The 21,110-nt window shown below is 37.5% G+C and overlaps 1 protein-coding gene across 1 annotated transcript in view; it reads right to left on the bottom strand.

Annotated features, from left to right (window-relative positions):
• Nucleotides 1-605: 605 nt before the first annotated feature.
• Nucleotides 606-21,110, bottom strand: part of LOC105446680 — a 52,234-nt gene continuing 31,729 nt past the window's right edge. The window contains exons 12-17 of the mRNA XM_030994327.1: nucleotides 20,460-20,646; nucleotides 13,986-14,030; nucleotides 13,000-13,044; nucleotides 12,006-12,050; nucleotides 11,023-11,067; nucleotides 606-3,286 (exon numbers count right to left, since the gene is read on the bottom strand). Of these exons, the coding sequence (XP_030850187.1) occupies nucleotides 3,240-3,286; nucleotides 11,023-11,067; nucleotides 12,006-12,050; nucleotides 13,000-13,044; nucleotides 13,986-14,030; nucleotides 20,460-20,646 (414 nt within the window). The 3' untranslated portion in view covers nucleotides 606-3,239. The remainder of the gene's footprint in view (nucleotides 3,287-11,022; nucleotides 11,068-12,005; nucleotides 12,051-12,999; nucleotides 13,045-13,985; nucleotides 14,031-20,459; nucleotides 20,647-21,110) is intronic.

Here is a 21,110-nt window from a genome sequence, read left to right as displayed (position 1 = left end):
ATCAAAGCTAAAGGCTTTGCAAACCGGGTCGAAAGGATTGATACCATATGTACGTTCGTCATCTTTTCTGTATCTACAATGACATAAAGGTAACTTATTAAATCCTATCTTTATCAGAGCCCGTAGTGACCAAATATATTTAAATGCATTTAAATCTTCTTTTTTTTTAATCCAAGGATTATAGTACATGCTTCATTTCCCAACTTGAAATAAGTAATATTTTGAGGAGTTGAATAATAATATTTAGAAAGATATGATAGGAAAAATGCTTAGTTGTTTCCTACAGTATTAAAAACTGTTTACATACTGAATATTATATCACGAGTTGATCACTTTTTATTATAAAGTAGTGATTTTTCCAAGATGAGGCACTTTTTTATTTTTGGGGGCCAATTTTTTCTGGAAATATTTAGCGTTCACTCAGCCAGCAGGTGAATAAGCCCAGCGGGGGGGGGGGGGGGGGGGGGGGGGGGGGGGGGGGGGGGGGGGGGGGGGGGGGGGGGGGGGGATAGTGAGCGCTAATTTTCTTTTTCCATTGCAAGTTCAAAAATTGCACCCCCCCCCCTTGAGCATCAGAGGAGGGGCCCGTCTCAAAATTACCTGTTTTTACCTGGTTCCGCCACTGCCATTTCCCCTCCCGAAGACAATTACCCCCGAAAAAAATCTGCTTTTATTAAAACCAACTTATTGTCTTAGGGGTGATTGTCAGGGTTGGGGGTAATTTATTGTCATTTCATTTCATTTCATTTGAAAGTACACGTTGAGGCAATCAGATGGCTTTTCTCAATCACATCGTTTTCTGTTGCAATGATTATCAGTAACTTTTCTACCTGAAAACCGGCTTGCTCAAGTAAAATGCTCACATGTGATCTGAATATTAGTTAAATATTAAAGTAAATGCTAAGTAAAATACTGATTAAATCCAAGTAGTGAATTGAATAAATATGTAATACTTTAATAGCTAAGTAAATGCCAAGTAAAATACTTACTCATTACACTAAAGTCTAGTAAATTCATAATGAATTATACAGCAAACAAGTTAAGCGCAGCATGATTCTTATTTTTTGTAAAGCTCATTCACAATGCAATTAAAGATTATGGCTTATGACTCATGCAGCCATCATCATTTCGTTTCAATGAATAAACCCTAGTACGTAATTATATACACCCGAGTTAAGAGCGGTAAATGCGGATTAATGCGTTGCCAAAGGATAGCACTGTTTTCGCTGGGATTGAACCCACAACCTTCACATCTGCAGCCGTTTTTTTCAAACCACTTGACTTATACAAGTAGGAAACATGTACATCTCTGTATAGAAAGAATGCCCAATCACAAAAAACAACAACGACCCCGTTTGCTAATGTATTTCAGTTCATGCATGTTTTTCTTCCTAAGCCCTTGGGTTTGAATAATCGCTCCATTTCCAAGAGTTTTTTTGTTTTCATTTTTCGTTTTTCATTTTACACCTGCTTCTCACAAATTAATGTGAGAATAACCTTGAATTGTGACCTTCATACGTTTATGTCTGTACCCCACCCTATCTACCACGCGTTGCCTCGTAGATGCCCTCAACTCTCAGCAGAGACAAGCAAATCGAGCAGGATCTTTATCAACGGTCCCTCTGAAGACTTTTTTCAAAGCCTTTGATCTTGCCCACCATTTGCTCACCATAAAGAAATTGGTAAGTTTTGATATTTGTGCATCTCTTTGCTTATTTTGTTTTATAATGACAATTTTTGTCAAAAAAATGTAAATCAAATTGCGTATCACATTTTATTTTACTCTATATCTCTATGACTTTGTACAATGTATAAATTCCATGTAATTAAGAGCTTGAGCTGCGATATGGTTTCTTAATACCTTTTCCAAAATAATCAATATGAAACAAATTATTCATACATGAACATCAAAGATTATTCATACACTTTTTGACAATCACAGATCAAAAGTTTACAACTGTGAAAACACTTACAGGCTAGAATTCTTTACCACCATCCATAGATATACATTCAAATCCTGATGTATACAAGGCTCATGTACACCAGCATTTCAGTGAGCGCACACCTAGTCCAACTCATTTACCTCCACCATGAGAGTTAAGCAATATTATTTTCAGATTCAGAGTGTTTTGGAATGTTTTTAAATTTGAGAGATGTCTCTTGAAAAATTATTCCTTAGGAAACATCAACATGAAGATCAACCTGAAATCTTAGAGTGTTTGGATGTCTTTATAATCAACGCAGTATTTTCCAATAGTACTCATGATCTATCATTGCAGTGATAAACAAAATTATTGTTGCCGATTTGAAGAACAATATGTGATCAATTTAGCCCAAAAATTATATCCTGTCCCGAAAAGGTTAATCAGAGCGATATTTTCCACAAGTACTCATGATCTGGTAACCTCCCGACACTCCACCCTTTCAATCAAGTTTACTTGAAGGCGAATATCTTTTCCTGAATGATGTATTTTGTAAACTACACCTTCCAGTATTTAGATGTTGTTCAGACTGTATATGCATATGAATATCAACATAATACTTCTAATGATCTTGTTTACTCAGGAAAGCCTCATAAGCATCAATTCTGTTCTTCCTGAGGGTCCTGCAATTATATTCCCCCTGCTGCAAATACTAGGTACCCACTTACACCTGGGTAGAGTGAGGCAAATGTGGATTAATTATGTCTTGCCAAGCTTTGAACCCCCAACCCTTGGATTGATTAGCCTTAAGTGTATGAACCACTATACCATGACACTGTACATGAGATCAGGCACACAGTACAGAAGGCACTTTCCTATCAGTTTTAGTCCCACGTATATTCATGCAATGGATTGGCACCAATATTGGAAGGGAAGATTATTAAAGTGATAATATCATGATGCCTACTCGATATATCCCTAGCTACCATATTAAGTGGCTTCTCTGAAAAACTAGGGCGAAACGCAAGTAGTTATCTAGCTGTCCCTCAATACAATGTCCAATGGATGTGAAATTTAGCAGATTCCTTCGTCTTTTTTTACTTTATCTGCAAGATCTGTCATGCTACAGCTATTCATGGCCATGTAAAGCTTCTCCACCTTCCCCTCATTCATACATGACAATCGTTTTTTCCATAGTTGTAGCACAGTATAGATGCACTGCTCTGCTCTAAGGTTGACCTCTTTGATGTAGTCCATATCCGCTATGCTTGATAGTAGCTAATATCCAAGGTTTTGCCAGTGCTCCTATCAGATCTATCATACGTGAAATAAATGGGGGACCGATTTGATGCTTTCCTTGGAAGCTGTAAGATAAGGATAATAAATTATGGTGAACTGTAAAGATTATAATAATCTACTCTGCAAGATCACTGAAGTAAAGGTCGCACAGTAATTTGCTTTCTTTGCAAGCTGTAAGATAAGGATAACAAATTAGTGGTGAACTATGAAGTTTATAATAATCTGGTTAGATCCTATCTGCTGTGCAAAATCGCGAACGCAATGGGCGCACAGTATGTTGCTTTTCTTCCAAGATTTCAGATTAGGACAATGAATCAATGGTGACCTATGGAGTCTATGCAAACAATAATTAATTTAAAGACAAAATGCTTGTGTGCTCAGCTAAAGGATCCAGACACAAATTCAGGACAAATGTTTAATTTTTTTGTTTTTTGATATAATATGGACATAAAAATATATTATACAGATACGTGATCCCCTACCACTGTGAAAAAATTAAATAATACTAAGGGTGCGTTTATCAACTTTTGCTACTAAGATAGAGCGTTTCTATATGGGTTTATAGAAACACATAATTCGTCGCTGTTTTCAAGAAGTGACGGTAGTGAAAAAAAAATGTATTCACTTTGCGTGACGATTTTCCTCACTACCGTCACTTCGTGAAAACAAGGACGAAATATACAAACGTGATTTGCGAGATGTCGTGTTTGTGAACTTGTCACAATTCGAAATGAAAGCCTTGTCTCTGCGTAGCTGCTATGCACCATTTGACCCGGGAAGCAGAGAGTTGCTCACACGTCAACTAGGGCGTGCGCATTTTTAATTTTGATCGACCGCAGTGGCATATAATGTATATGTAGCAAGCTATAGCTAGCAGCCCGGTCCATAACGTAACGTGTGCATCCTCGACTCGCGTTCTATGCGTTTTCGCCTCTTGTATCCTTACTAATATCTACTACCTACTCATCATCAATAGTGATCTGTCACTGTCAGTTTATGACAGCTAGGTTCAGTGACACAATCAGAATTCTACTTCAAGTGTCTCTCCAAGTACCTTAGTCTTAAGCCATCCGTTTCAGCATTTCATACCCTAGCTGTTGCTCCACATTCTGCGATTAAATCATCTAGAAAGCCTTTACGAGGTCTTCACCTCATCTTCTTTGCATGTAGACGACCTTCTAGGACTCTAATCATCAATCCGACATCATGCCGCATTGTGTGTCCAAGCCATTTCTTCTGCTATTTCTAATCGTTTGAAGCAGCACCGGTCCGCTTTTCTTGAGCTCGATACAACACCTATTCATACCTAGTAATTTACGCAAGCACCACATTTCGACCGCCTCCAATCGCTGAATGTCCTTCCTGGCGAGTGTCCACTCTCTGCCCCATACAACAGTACATTCCATACTAGAGATTTCACAAGACGCATTCTCAAACTGTAAGGTCAATATTGTGGCTCATCAGGATATCCTGTCGTTGAAAGAAGGCAGCTCTTAATTGTCAATGCTGAGCGCAAGTTGACCTCTTTGACAGACTTGCCATCCTCAGTCAGCACACTGCCTAGATACTGCACTAGTCTGTTGCCATTTATCATGTTTATTTATTTTGTCTTGACCTTACTTGTCATCATCACCTTTGTTTTCTTCTCATTTATTCTCATGCAATAGCTCCTGACCACTTGGTCAATCTGTACCATCTATCTTTGAAGGCCATCGATCGGCAGTGACAGCGAGCATGGCCTGATCATCAGCGTACCGTACAGACTTAATTAACACTCTTCCAATGTTCACTCCTTCTTCTAATGTTGCCAGAGCTTCTCACCATTGTCTCTGCATTGATTTTGAAGAGAAGAGGATGCAGAAGCATCCCTGACGTAATACACGTCCAATGCCAGCTGGTTCAGGGACCCCATCTCCAACGCGAATGCTTGCAGTCTGAGACATCTACAAGGATGCAATCAGTCTACGGTCTTTCCAATCAACACCAATGGCTGACAGCACTTCCATCAGCCTAGTCAAATTGACACGATCAAATGCCCTTTTTTGAGTCCACAAAACAGATATATATATAGGTCCTGATCATGCTGTATACATCTCTCACTTAAAGGTATTACAAAGTTTTGGTATGGGGTCATGAATTTTGTTCAAATGAACATATTGGAAGCATATGCGATTTTACAATATTCAATGATCGTTGTTGCGGTTGAAATCGAGTCTAAAGTGATGAAATTGTAAATAATAAACTACTTATGTTGTATAGCGCCCTCTCAAGACTGATATTACTTTAGCTTTAAAACAACGTTTCTTGTCTACAATCGACCGATTTGCTATTCCCGTTTGGAAATTATTGATCAGAACTGCATATTCTAAGATTTTCATGGTCGCAGCTACCATAGAGTGGCCTAAGACGCTTTTTGAAATATTTGCTGGGAAATTTACCGGGAGCACCGGTAAAATTTTATTATTCAATTTGTTCGAAAGCAGATGTGTTTTAGGGGCTAATTTTTGTAGTGCTTATAATACATCCATAGGGGCATCAAAATACCGTGTGAGTAAAAAAAAAGTTTACACCTAGAAAATTGCTCTTCTTTTTTGTTATTTTAAAAATCATCTATAAACAGTTAAGTATAAACAGGAGGCATTGTTTGCGTGAGTGCAAAAATCGACTTGCGCCAAAGTGATGCCTACAGTATGTATAATGTTGGGATTAGCAGAGTGACAGAGTGAATTGAATGTATCAAATGTAATGCATTGCATATGCTTTTTGCAGAAGCAAAGTCACACACGCGCAGGCACAAATGTTCGTTGATATTTGATATTTAATATTTGATATGTGTGACATTATGAATTTTGATAGGGATGTTATTTGGATCTGCAAAGACCGAATTAATACCCAAATCCCAATTGTTTTATTCAAACATCACATAGCAACTTTGGCGCAAGTCGATTTTTGCACTCTCGCAAACAATGCCTCCTGTTCAATCAAGCGTGAACATATATCACACAAAAATGATACCAAATGATTTGGGATAAAACACTCTTTCATAAGATGTAAACTAATTTACTGTTCATAGATGATTCCAAACATAATTAGCAATTTTCTAGGTGTAAACTTTTTTTTATACTCACACTGTATATCAACAATTTAAAGAATTACTATCCGTCCAATTCCAAAATTTCCTAAAACTTTGCATTACCTTTAATATTTGCATTTGCTTCTCGAGTACCGACCCCTTTCACCATCAATAGTGATCTGTAGGTTTATGACAGGTTCAGTGACCCAATCTACGAAAGGCAAATTGGTTAACTCCAATATAATCTTTGGACCTCGCTTCAATCCGATGGTGGAGTACATTTAGCAATAATTTTGAAGCATGTGGTACCAGATGGTGCGGTGATCCTCGCATCGGATTACCTTTGTAGTCTTTGTAATAGTTATCAACTGGCTTCTTGTCCAATCCTCTAGCCAGATTCCCTGTTCATATAAATGTTCACATAATTCAGTCAGTGCCATTATGCCAGCTTCCCCCATATTCTTGAGCATTTCAGCAGTAATGTTATCTACACCAGCCATCCTTTTCTCCTTTAACTGACAGACTGCAGCATGCACCTCTCCTGGAAGTAAGGGAGGACCAACGTCATCCGCCATGACATACTCTTCCATTTCCAAGGGCAGCTCGACTGGTTTATTGTCCCTTGTGTACAACTCCTCTACATATACTGACGCCATCTATCCGCTATGTCCAGTTGGTCGGTTAGCAGTTCTCCGTTCACATCCAGAACCCCGGGAACCCCTCATGTTGTTCTTTCCTTTCCCTTTGTTCAAATCGTCACTAAGAATTTTCACTTGTTCTCCCAATGCGGTTTAGATTATCTAATTCCTTGCAATGTTGTTCACACCAGTTAGTTCGGGCTCTGTATGTAGCTCTTCTTAGTTCATTATTAAGCCTCTTAAATGTAACCCCTTTTGCCTTCTGCTGCGTTGTCATTTTCACCGTCCTTCTCTGATCCATCTTATCTATCATTTCCTCCGTTATCCATGGTTTACGGATCTTCTTTCTTTTACATACTAGCGTAGTAATATTGTCACATTAAAAATTCAAAGTTTAAAAAATCTGGCTCGTTTTGTAAACATGCCGGGAGTACATGTTCATATTCGAGACATGTCTTTGGCGGTAATAGTGGGCTCAACATGACAATACACTCGAATAGTTAATATCGCAATAAACGTAAACAATGAACAAGATCCGTAGATATGCCTGTACAACATGACACAGCGCATAATAGTCCTATCTCGCACCCCGGGGCAAAGTGTCTGACACGGCCGGTTGTAGCAACTACTCCGTGCTATTTCTCTGAACCGGAAATTAGCCTGGGAAGGTCCGAAATATATACGCGTTCCAAAACAGCTTTGCGTTTCCAGGTACTTATGGTGGATGGTAATTTGGACAAATAACCATGGTAACCATAGTACACCGAACTATGGTTCACCAAACCATGGTTACCATGGTTCTCAGCATACACACTTGCAGCCATTCAAAAAATGCGGGAATGTACACAACGGTTGTATAGTATACATGTGTAGTGCGCGTTGTGTGGGTTTGTGGCTTGTAGGTACATAGTCTTGACTAGTGCAGACCTTCTTTACGATATTTCAATATCTTAATTGCACAATCTCTACATTTACACACCATTGATAAATGTTTTCTCCTAATAATAATTGGAAACCTCTTAACTACATTAATGCGTGTCTTAATATAATAAATTTAAGTCAGATTCCTAGCTGTACTTTTTAATTGTCAGTTTTTCATTTCAAATAAAACCTTCAAAAAACTAAAGGACTATGAAATTACATCAACAATTTGTTTCCCCACGATGGATATGTGAATTAATTGCAAACTTAAAGGTGAAATTCAAAGAAAATCACAAATATGTCAACTAATGTATCACTAAAAACTGGTAGGCTAACATATGGCCATCGTACAAGTTTAAGGTCAACTACATATCGGGTGATTTATCAAAATACAAATACAACCACCTTCATAGTAGCTGGGATATACAAGAGATTTGCCGGAAAAATAACAATTTTTTAATGACGTCATGACATAGTGCACTATATGGACCAATACTGCCCAAGCAGACGACATCCCATAAAGAATGAACATAATTGCAAAGCTATTATTTGTCAAATTATAATGAGTTCAGTGTAAATAAATGTAATGGCATGTCAAACCATACAAAAGGGGATATGACCCGATTCTGATAACTAAAATCTTTTGCTTGTAAATACTCAGGATAGGGGTTAATTAACAATCAAAGAAACCAGACTTTCAAATTGAAAACCCCCGGAATGATATTAAGGACGGCATTTGTTCCCTCTTGAACCGCCGACCATACCGCGGTGGGTGCAGCTGAATATACAATGGCGTCTTATTTTGTTTACAAGCGAAAGATTCCTTTATTTTTGTATCGCTGCATTTGTCATCAAAATAAAAACATGCGCGGGGTTTAGAGGCAATAGATTATACATTTAGCCTGACGGTAGTGAAGTAAGAGAAAGAACTCAAGTGAAGATGAAAAAAAAGGCACTAAAAATTTGTGAGATGTCATGGGACATCGTCTGCTTGTGCAAATCATGTCCATACTGTGATCTCACACATCTCAGCAGCTTTCGGAGAGTTCTGCAGGTGCTATGCCGGGGCTGTATTTAAGCGTTTTGTAATTTATAATAATCATTACTTTGAATGTTCCCAAGCAATGAATTTTGATTACCTTGTCGAATCAAAGTTTCAACTTTGCAATAATGAAAATAAAGTTAGTTTTTAAAATCAATGAATATCTACTTTAAGGGAAAAAAATACATGTACCATGCTAATACCATACAGCCAAGGTACTGAACCATGGTTAGAACAATACAAACATGGTATTGAACCATCAACTGCCAAGTACCGCAAGGTATTCTGGCTCATTCTCACATTAAAAACGCATTTTGGGGGGCGTTTCAATATACACGTATATGAAGACGTATGAAAACGTGCAATTGTTTATCATATTGCAAATTTGCCTGAATCACGTTTGAAACACTGAATATAGGCTAGAAAAGAGTTGATAGACGCACCCATTAATCATGAACCATGATACAGATGTACAGTCAAAGAAAGATCAAAAGTTTAGAATGTATTATTTCTACACATGTATTTGCTGGCTGTGCATCCCTTTGCATTTTTCCACCAGTGACATCACATTCAATATAAGGTTGGATTTTCTTCATCCAAGTGGACCACTTGAGGAAGAGATCTGAGAGACGATGATGTCATCATACAACAAGAGGTAACTATATCACCCTGGCACCCTCACTATGGAAGGCACTTCCTCTCCAGCTCCAAGATGCACCCTCCATCAATAATTTCAAGCAGTCTGAACTGAAATTTATATTATTTTATTAGTTAAGATAATATTTTATCACGTTTCTCCTTCAATCTCAATTTTGTTTGTTGCTTTCAATTAAGTATTGTATTTAATCATATATATCACCATACTTTCTTAACTGATGTAAATGAGTTACTGTAGCTATTCCGAATGTTGTATAATATATAAGATATAAGGTTGTTCTTTTGCTATTTGTTAAGTGCAAAGAGATGGCAACATATTATGTATAATATTAGCCTGACATTATTACTGAGAAATAGCGCTGCAGCTGAAATCGCATGTTTACACAATGGATATGAGATACATGTACTACCGCCAGCAGATTGGGGAGGATGCATCTGGCCTGTCTTCCCACCCCTTGTTTTGTAACCAAAATTCTGCAAAATCCTTTTTGTAATATGTATGCTTAACATCTAGTTTGAAGCTCAAAAGAAACTTTATTAGTTGAAGCATACTTATCAGTACATGAGACTTCAACTGTAGTATCTATACAGAGATGTACCCAAATTGTTGTACATGCCTGACATGTCACCACAAGGTTGAGCTATAGACTTATAAGTTACACATATATCATGACACTTTTGAGATGATAACCGTTTTTGGGGTTTTCTTTGTCAGATAATTTGTAATACAAAGGCGGCACCATAGGCGTAAGTATTCATAATTAAATAATCTTTGCCATGAAAACTAAAACAGCATCAACATCATCTGCTTCTAAACAAAATCTGATGACCGTTTGTTTTGCCTGTCAGAAACTTTTTGGAGTAGACTGCTCCTCTTTAAATAAAAAAGAAGGCTGTATCCACCCCTGGATGATACCATTTTTGTATAATCTGGTTCCTGTTTCATACAAATTGTCATCAATATCAAGTAACAATACCTGTTATGAGTTACTGGAATTGTGGCATTTAATTGGCTGGGAGATAATTTGTTACATAATTTTTTTTATTGTTACTGATAACGTTTTTTTATGAAACAGGGCTCTGGTTTACACAAAAGAGTGACAACCGACACGATTCATTCCTTGCGTTCTATTTTTGTTGGGCAAATCAACTCGCTGCTAAACACTTCAATTGAAGTATGGTGTCTCTGAAATAACAACACAACACCATTTTGTCTGCAGAGGATTATACCTTCATTGACAGTGTGTACTTAAGCCCACTCCTGATACGAAATAGAGTAACAGTAAAACCTCTCTTGATTGACACATGACATAATATTCTATACAAACATAAATTGAACGATAAGATACTTGTGAGCTTATTGAAAAGTCACTCCTGATTCAAACTAAGAAAATTAAATCCTATACTCCTTACAACATAATTCTAGGTGAAAATGATGAGAATGACAGGATGAAGTGATTGCATACTTACTTATTGGACTTTCGTTCCCTGGCTCCACTCCTTTCACACTCATACCTGCATCAAAATATGTGAAGAAAAAGATTCAAATTGAAAAAAGTTGAGATCTAGTGGATAAATCAGAAGGCTGGGGATCACAAGGTATTGGATTCAAATCCCTGCCACAGCAATGTCATCCACTGGCACGATATACATATACATCTACATTCGGGTTTGTGAGTTCGGAGTTTCTTTACACCAATCTAGAGATGGTTTGGAAATATCAAGAAAATGATTCGTTGGCCGTAAACATTTCAGGTGCAATAAGTGTGAACCTAACCCCACTCCTGACACCAAACAGAATGAAACATAATGTTCTTTATTATATCCCTTCTGTGAATATTCATGAGTATTCTAAATACATGACTGGTCAATTGGTGCTCACGTGAAAAAATATAATTTCACTAGGAAAAACAAATCTCTGCCAGAGCTCCTAAAAGCTTTCACTATTTTTTTCCTGGGCAGAACTGCGCATGCTCAATTTAATATTTTCTTCCCAGGCACTGCTGCGCATGTTCACTGTTCATTGAGGCAAGATGTGTGTAAAATTTGAACGAGCAGACGACCCGTTGAGCAAGTCCTTATACTGACTGCTAATAACCTTGCCACCTGCGGTATCAGCGCAAGTCACCGGTACTTTAGCCCTGGAATAAGTTGTAAAGAAAAGATATAAAACAAATATACCAAGCATTTAGTTCGAAAGTATAGTGGAATTTATATATCTTCAGAGGGACTAAAAATAATACTATGCCAGTGCCTCCTCAGATCAATAATTTTCACGATACTTTCTCGCAGCTTGGTATATTTGTATACTATTTAAATAGAAGGGTAAGATATTTGTGAGGTTATTGAATAGACAGTCCAGATTCAAACTAAGAAAATTAAATCCTACTCCTTACAACATGATTCTAGGTGAAAATGATGAGAATGACAGGATGAAGTGATTGCATACTTACTTATTGGACTTTCGTTCCCTGGCTCCACTCCTTTCACACTCATACCTGCATCAAAATATGTGAAGAAAAAGATTCAAATTGAAAAAAGTTGAGATCTAGTGGATAAATCAGAAGGCTGGGGATCACAAGGTATTGGATTCAAATCCCTGCCACAGCAATGTCATCCACTGGCACGATATACATATTCATCTACATTCGGGTTTGTGAGTTCGGAGTTTCTTTACACCAATCTAGAGATGGTTTGGAAATATCAAGAAAATGATTCTTTGGCCGTAAACATTTCAGGTGCAATAAGTGTGAACCTAACCCCACTCCTGACACCAAAAAGAATGAAACATAATGTTCTTTATTATATCCCTTCTGTGAATATTCATGAGTATTCTAAATACATGATTGGTCAATTGGTGCTCACGTGAAAAAATATAATTTCACTAGGAAAAACAAATCTCTGCCAGAGCTCCTAAAAGCTTTCACTATTTTTTTCCTGGGCAGAACTGCGCATGCTCAATTTAATATTTTCTTCCCAGGCACTGCTGCGCATGTTCACTGTTCATTGAGGCAAGATGTGTGTAAAATTTGAACGAGCAGACGACCCGTCATATGCCCGTTGAGCAAGTCCTTATACGGACTGCTAATAACCTTGCCACCTGCGGTATCGGCGCAAGTCACCGGTACTTTAGCCCTGGAATAAGTTGTAAAGAAAAGATATAAAACAAATATACCAAGCATTTAGTTCGAAAGTATAGTGGAAATTATATATCTTCAGAGGGACTAAAAATAGTACTATGCCAGTGCCTCCTCAGATCAATAATTTTCACGATACTTTCTCGCAGCTTGGTATATTTGTATACTATTTAAATAGAAGGGTAAGATATTTGTGAGGTTATTGAATAGACAGTCCAGATTCAAACTAAGAAAATTAAATTCTACTCCTTACAACATGATTCTAGGTGAAAATGATGAGAATGACAGGATGAAGTGATTGCATACTTACTTATTGGACTTTCGTTCCCTGGCTCAACTCCTTTCACACTCATACCTGCATCAAAATATGTGAAGAAAAAGATTCAAATTGAAAAAAGTTGAGATCTAGTGGATAAATCAGAAGGCTGGGGATCACAAGGTATTGGATTCAAATCCCTGCCACAGCAATGTCATCCACTGGCACGATATACATATACATCTACATTCGGGTTTGTGAGTTCGGAGTTTCTTTACACCAATCTAGAAATGTTTTGGAAATATCAAGAAAATGATTCTTTGGCCGTAAACATTTCAGGTGCAATAAGTGTGAACCTAACCCCACTCCTGACACCAAATAGAATGAAACATAATGTTCTTTATTATATCCCTTCTGTGAATATTCATGAGTATTCTAAATACATGATTGGTCAATTGGTGCTCACATGAAAAAATATAATTTCACTAGGAAAAACAAATCTCTGCCAGAGCTCCTAAAAGCTTTCACTATTTTTTTACTGGGCAGAACTGCGCATGCTCAATTTAATATTTTCTTCCCAGGCACTGCTGCGCATGTTCACTGTTCATTGAGGCAAGATGTGTGTAAAATTTGAACGAGCAGACGACCCGTTGAGCAAGTCCTTATACTGACTGCTAATAACCTTGCCACCTGCGGTATCAGCGCAAGTCACCGGTACTTTAGCCCTGGAATAAGTTGTAAAGAAAAGATATAAAACAAATATACCAAGCATTTAGTTCGAAAGTATAGTGGAAATTATATATCTTCAGAGGGACTAAAAATAGTACAATGCCAGTGCCTCCTCAGATCAATAATTTTCACGATACTTTCTCGCAGCTTGGTATATTTGTATACTATTTAAATAGAAGGGTTAAGATATTTGTGAGGTTATTGAATAGACAGTCCAGATAATTAAACTAAGAAAATTAAATCCTACTCCTTACAACATGATTCTAGGTGAAAATGATGAGAATGAAAGGATGAAGTGATTGCATACTTACTTATTGGACTTTCGTTCCCTGGCTCCACTCCTTCCACACTCATACCTGCATCAAAATATGAGAAGAAATAAATTCAAATTGAAAAAAGTTGAAATCTAGTGGATAGATCAGAGGGCTGGGAATCACAAGGTATTGGATTCAAATCCCTGCCACAGCAATGTCATCCACTGGCACGATATACATATACATCTACATTCGGGTTTGTGAGTTCAGAGTTTCTTTACACCAACCTAGATATGGTTTGGAAATATCAAGAAAATCATTCTTCGGCCGTAAACATTTCAGGTACAATAAGTGTGAACCTAACCCCACTGCTGAAACCAAATAGAATGAAACATAATGTTCTTTATTATATCCTTTCTGTGAATATTCATGAGAATTCTAAATACATGATTGGTCAATTGGTGCTCACGTGAAAAAATATAATTTCACTAGGAAAAACAAATCTCTGCCAGAGCTCCGAAAAGCTTTCACTATTTTTTCCTGGGCAACACTGCGCATGCTCAATTTAATATTTTCTTCCAAGGCACTGCTGTGCATGTTCACTGTTCATTGAGGCAAAATGTGTGTAAAATTTGAACGAGCAGACGACCCTTTGAGCAAGTCCTTATACTGACTGCTAATAACCTTGCCACCTGCAGTATCGGCGCAAGTCACCGGTACTTTAGCCCTGGAATAAGTTGTAAAGAAAAGATATTTTAAAAAAAATACCAAGCATTTAGTTGATAAATCAGAGGGCCGGGATCACAAGGTATTTGATTCAAATCCCTGCCACAGCAATGCTATCCACTGGCAAGCAGGGGCGTCTCCAAGGGGGGGGGTGTGGGGGTGCGACACCCCCCGACATGACAGGATATTGTCGGTAAAATTGCGCTGCCGTCGGGAAAAAAGAGAAAAGGGGGAGGGAAAAAAAGAGAGGGAAAGGAAAGAAAAGAAAAAAAAGAAAAGGAAAAGAAAAGAAAGGAAGGAAAAGAAAGGGAAGAAAAGAGGAGAAAGAAAGAGAAAAAAGAAAAAGAGGGAGGAGAGGAAAGAAAGGAAGAAAAAAAAGAAAAGAAAAGGAAAAAAAGAAGAAAAAAGAGTAAAAGGGAAACAAAAGAAACGGGGGATGAAAGAGAGAGAGAGAGAGAGGGGAGGTAAGAGTCTTAGAGAGGAGTAGTGGGAGTAAAAGGGAAAACGCGGTTGTTGGGTGGAGTCGTCTCGTCGAGGGAGCAAGAAAGACACGGGTTAATATGTTGCTGTGTCGGGTCAGCTGTGTGTGTATTCTTGCTCGATCCTCGTGTACTATATCAATGCAGAAGTTTGAAGTCGGTGAGATGTATATTGTCGGTCGGCCGACACGTTTTTTCCCTATGAACTGTGACTTCTTATCCGTTGTGACGACTTCGAGAGTGACTACAACTACAATACTTGTATTTTCTCGAAGTTTCACTTTCCTATATTATCAGCTAAAGAAATCAGAGATTTAAAATTTTCGGGGAAACTAAATTCAAACAAGGTTGAAGAGTCAACAACAGTACAACGAATCGTATTCCTGTCTTTATATTGTGATTAAACGCCAAAAATTCCGTGCTTTGCGCGGAAGGGAAAAACTTCATTTAGACGAGTCGAGAACGGTACAACAAATCGTCTTCTTTCTCTAATAATTCAAGGAAACGTCAAAGCTTCCGCGCTTCGTACGAGAGGGGGAAACTGAATTCAGACAAATAGGGCGTATTTAAAGTTGAATACGGTACAACGAATCGTGTTCTTTCTCTAATAATTTAAGGAAACGTCAAAGGTTTCGTGCTTCACGCAAGAGGGGGAAACTGAATTCAGACAAATAGGGCGTATTTAAAGTCGAATACGGTACAACGAATCGTCTTCTTTCTCTAATAATTTAAAGAAACGTCAAAGCTTCCGCTCTTCGCGCTAAAGGGGGAAATTGAATTCAGACAATTAGGGCTTATTAAGAGTCGAAAACGGTACAACAAATCGCCTTCTTTCTCTAATAATTTAATGAAACGTTAAAACGTCCGCGCTTTGCGCGGGAGGGGGAAGCTTCATTCAGACAAAGATTAAGAGTCGAGCACGGTTCAGCGAATCTTCTACTTTCTCCAATAATTGAATGAAACATCAAAACTTCCACGCTTCGCACGGAAGGGGAGAAACTGTATTCAGAAAAGGATTACAGTCGAGAACGATACAGCAAATCGTCTTCTTTTTATAATAATTTAATGAAACGTCAGAGCTTTCGCGCGGGAGGGGGGGGGGACTTCATTCAGACAGGGATAAACAGTCGAGAACGGTAAAATATATTGTCTTCTTTTCCTAATAATTTAAGGAAACGTCTAAGCTTCCGCGCTTTTTGCGAGAGGCCTATCAACCACACCAAAGCGCGCTCTTTAAAGTGATTCGCTTGCTCACTACCACCCCTAGCCCTCCCTAAAATAAGATCCTAGCTCCGCGCCTGCATTAAAATATATAGCTATGATGCTGACTAAGTTGACGAAATAATTTGTATATTTATGTCGTCGAGGAAAATTATCATTTGCGCATATGCCAGTACTATAGATAGTCCATAGGAATAACAATTGAGCATTCGGCCCCAGGTTTATAGGGTTAATTTTGTAGATATCAGACATTCATTTTGTCGGTAATTGGTGGCTAGTTTTGTCGGTAATCGTTGGCCTCTACACCCCCCCCCCCCCCACTGAAAAAGGTCTAGCGACACCCCTGCTGGCAAGATATATATATATATATATATAAACATCTACATTCGGGTTTGTGAGTTCAGAGTTTCTTTACACAAATCTAGAAATGGTTTGGAAATATCAAGAAAATGATTCTTTGGCCATAAACATTTCAGGTGCAATAAGTGTGAACTTAACCCCACTCCTGACACCAAATAGAATGAGACATAATATTCTATATTATATCCCTTCTATGAATATTCATGAGTATTCTAAATACATGATTGGTCAATTGGTGCTCATGTGATACAATATAATTTCACTAGGAAAAACAAATCTCTGCCAGAGCTCCTAAAAGCTTTCACTATTTTTTTCCTTGGCAGAACTGCGTATGCTCTATTTCATTATCTTCCAAGGCCCTGCTGTGCATGTTCACTGTTCATTGACAACATTTGTGTAAAATTTGAACGAGCAGACAACCCGTTGAGCGAGTCCTTATACAGACTGCTAATAACCTTGCCACCTGCAGTATCGGCGCAAGTCACCGATACTTTAGCCCTAAGCTATATTGTCTTATGTTTTCTTTTTTTTTTAAATAAGTTGTAAGAAAAAGATATAACACAAATATACCAAGCATTTAGTTCGAAAGTATAGTGGAAATTATATATCTTCAGAGGGACTGAAAATAGAACTATGCCAGTCCCTCTTCAGATAATAATTTTCACTATACTTTCTCACAGCTTGGTATGTTTGTGTACTATTTATATAGAACGTATGATATTTGTGAGGTTATTGAATAGAAACTCCAGATTCAAACTAAAAAATTTGACACCATGATTCAGGATAACATTATATTCTCTATAAAGGTATTATGTCCCATTTGAAAAATGAAAAAATTAAATTCCAATGGCATTTGAAAGATAATAGTTAGAACTTCCCTAACAAAAAAAAGGGGGGGGGTGCTTGAGAATGGGTGGTATTCTCATAAGTTAAGCCGGGACTAAGTCCAGACTAAACAAGAATGTTAGTTCACACTTCTATGGAATGCTAGGTTTCATCACCCTCCTTCAATATTCATGACAAAGATAATCTACCAGAGACTTTGTTGAAATTCAGTTCATACTCATACTGTCTTTTTCTTCCGATTCATTGCAAAATTAATTTTTTGGACACTTTTTATTGAGGGATTAAAATAATTACAGGGTAAATTAGTTCGCAACAGGCACTCCATAAAAGTGTGAACTACCTTAGTACGCTCTAACTTAGTTCGCGCTACCGGAATACCACCGATTGTCTTTAAGTGGGAAAATATTGCTATTAGTTTTTTAATCGACTTAAGTGCTACGTGCTAATAAACACATAATTACCGTTGGTGAAGGTGATGGGACAAAGTATCACTTCCAAGGCAATCTGGATGTAGCCATCTTTCCGAAGCGAAGCTGAGAAAAGATAGCGTATACATTCAGATCGCCGAGGAAGTGATAGTTTGCCATCTCCTGAAACCAAAATGTGACTATTTGCTTTATATTCCACATCGGAAACATTTCACTTCTGTCATTTTAGAGCAACAAGTCATCAATTAACAGCTAGCAAACGGCATATGATACGCATAGTGCATGCAGTATGGTGGTGTAACCATATAGTTCGCGTACTAACACTAAACGCGCTTAAAGAGGAGAGCAATACGCAGCGTATACAATTAAAGTGCGTTGTACTGTATAGATAGTACTTCTATCTTCAGTGAAAGTGCGTTGCACTGTGTAGATAGTAATAATATCTACACAGTGTAACGAACTTTTCTTCTCCCATCAGTGATGGGCGAACTATCTTTTATCACGTGATTTACTTTTGACCAATCGTAGGGTAAAATTATTAGTATGTGGAATATGATAAGTGATAATAGTCTGATTTCAGACCATTGTACCGAATGGTCGTACATTTTGTGCCGCGCAAAGATTTGATCAGTTTAATTTTGGCCATTACAAGAAGTGGGCTATTGATGAAGACAAATGCTCATGTACCCTTTACAGCTCATTTTATGTATGATATTACCAAAGAAGAAAAAAGCCAGTCAGTCACTCAATAGTGTCTGACAGTGAAGTCTAGCAAGTAAACGGGTTTCCTTGCATAACTTGAATATCAGGACATAGCTAATGTTTTAATTTCACAAATAGGACATACATGACGTATTCATAATTCCTGCAAAGTTCTACATATTATGATGTTGGCTGCAAAACGGACATAGCATCTTTAAATTGTACCAAAACCAAAAGAAAAAGCACCTAAAACACACACACACAAAAAAAAACAGAACTTCATGAGCGAAACCGATCAAACAAGTCAACGCAAAGCGTAGCATCCCCTCGCAGGGTACAAATGGCCTATATACGTCAGAACAAGTTACCTCCATTTGACTATACTATTATATTACTAGGCAAGGAAGTTCACCACATTTTCATATATATATATATATATATAATTAGGTGTTTTTGCATATTTAATGGGCTATGACCTTTCACCTTTGACCTATGTACTCCGAAATTGAACTTAGGCTGTATTTTGATACCATATGTACCTTCATATTACATTTCATTAAAATTTGTCAAACATTCATTTTACCCATTACAAAAAGTGGGTTATTGATGAAGACAAATGCTCACGTACCCTTTACAGCTCATTTTATGTATGATATTACCAAAGAAGAAAAAAAAAAAAAATATATATATATATATATACCTATATACTCCGAAATTGAACTTAGGCTGTATTTTGATACCATATGTACCTTCATATTACATTTCCTTAAAATTCGTCAAACATTACTAAAGTTATCGAATGGAAACCAGATTTGCATATTTGATGAGCTATGACCTTTGACCTACGTACTCCGAAATCGAACTTACGCTGTGTTTTGATACCATGTACCTTCATATCAAATTTCAATAAAATCTGTCAAACATTACTGAAGTTATCGATCGGAAACCAGATTTGTATTTGTTCGCATAATTAATGAGCTATGACCTTTGACCTTTGACCTACATACTCCGAAATCGAACTTAGCCTGTATTTTGATACCATATGTACCTTCATATCAAATTTCATTAAAATCCGTCAAAACATTACTAAAACAAATTTGTTACGGAAGGACGGACGGCAGCGTTACTATATCCCCTCCGACTTCGTCGGCGAGGGGATTAAAAAAATGACTATATACACATATCATATATGAATGAAGCGAGGCATGATGGGATATAATTTTTTAACCAATTCATCACCAATCTCATCGTTTGTGGAAAATCAGTATTTGTTTGATGAAAGTGAAATGTGGAAACAGATCATCATGGCGAGTTGTAGAATTATTAAAACAATTTAAAAAAAGAAGCAGGGCCTTTTTACACCAACAGGAGTACCAAGAATACTTTTATACACAGATGTACAATAATTGCTTCAATAACCCCCAAGTGCGCCAATCAGCCAAAATATAATTTGTGTACAGCTAGAAGGTGTAAAATCAACTGAACACAGTTTTACCTAGCATTCTATGCGTTAGTAGGAGTATGAAGAAAATTAAGTATAACATAACCCCCACATATACGAATAACAAATACCATAATACAAAACTAAATTTGGACTTGGGTTCCATGCAGGCCCTATGTCAGTTTGTACAGGTGTGTCAACTAGTCTACACATGAGTGACTTTTATCTATATTTAAGATGCATAGTAGTGGGCTCTCATGGGGAATTTGACACCATTCAAGTGTTTACCCAATAACAGTTGGCGGGGTACCAAGTCTTATAGACCTACCAAACTTGAACCTGATTGCAGCCGTAGGGATGATATGTATTCCACAATTGAGTGACATTCCCTTGTAGCAGTCTTTAAGCAATTTCTTCATACTGCACTTCGGGCACAGAAAGCAGACATCATACTCGATCATCCTAGCCCAGTGCTGCCTAAGGCTATCAAGGGTTTCCGTTACAAAGTCCATCACCTGCCATAAATACACAATCAGACCCAAGACAGATATGTTATTTAAATTTCTTTTTGGCTACTTCAAGCTAACATGACTTTGATTTAAATTCACACCTCAGAGTAGACAGATCTACAATGAAACTGCCATTAGGATAGTGCATTGATCACACGTCACATTGGCTGATATTGCCTCTTAACCTAACAAAGTCTGGGAACATTCTCTCTCGGAAGTTCATTTACAATTGTTTATAATCCTTCGGACATGGTTTGAGAAAGGTTAATCATTTTGATGAAGCACAAAGTTTCAGTTTGATAGCTGAACTGTGTTACCACATAATATAGATGGTCTAACTTTACTGTCCTCCAATCTAACAGGACTCTAAGTTTCACCACACTTCAGACCGTGGGATCGTTAGTGTGAAATCAATACAGTTAACTCTAAATAACTCAGATCAAGTACAGGTCTTATATCTTTTGTTAGTT

The sequence above is a fragment of the Strongylocentrotus purpuratus genome, unplaced genomic scaffold (assembly GCF_000002235.5).
Source record: "Strongylocentrotus purpuratus isolate Spur 01 unplaced genomic scaffold, Spur_5.0 spur5_scaffold_21, whole genome shotgun sequence".
NCBI classification, from domain to species: domain Eukaryota; kingdom Metazoa; phylum Echinodermata; class Echinoidea; order Camarodonta; family Strongylocentrotidae; genus Strongylocentrotus; species Strongylocentrotus purpuratus.
Note: the sequence above shows the minus strand (reverse complement) of the source record. Positions and strands in the feature narration are given on the sequence as shown.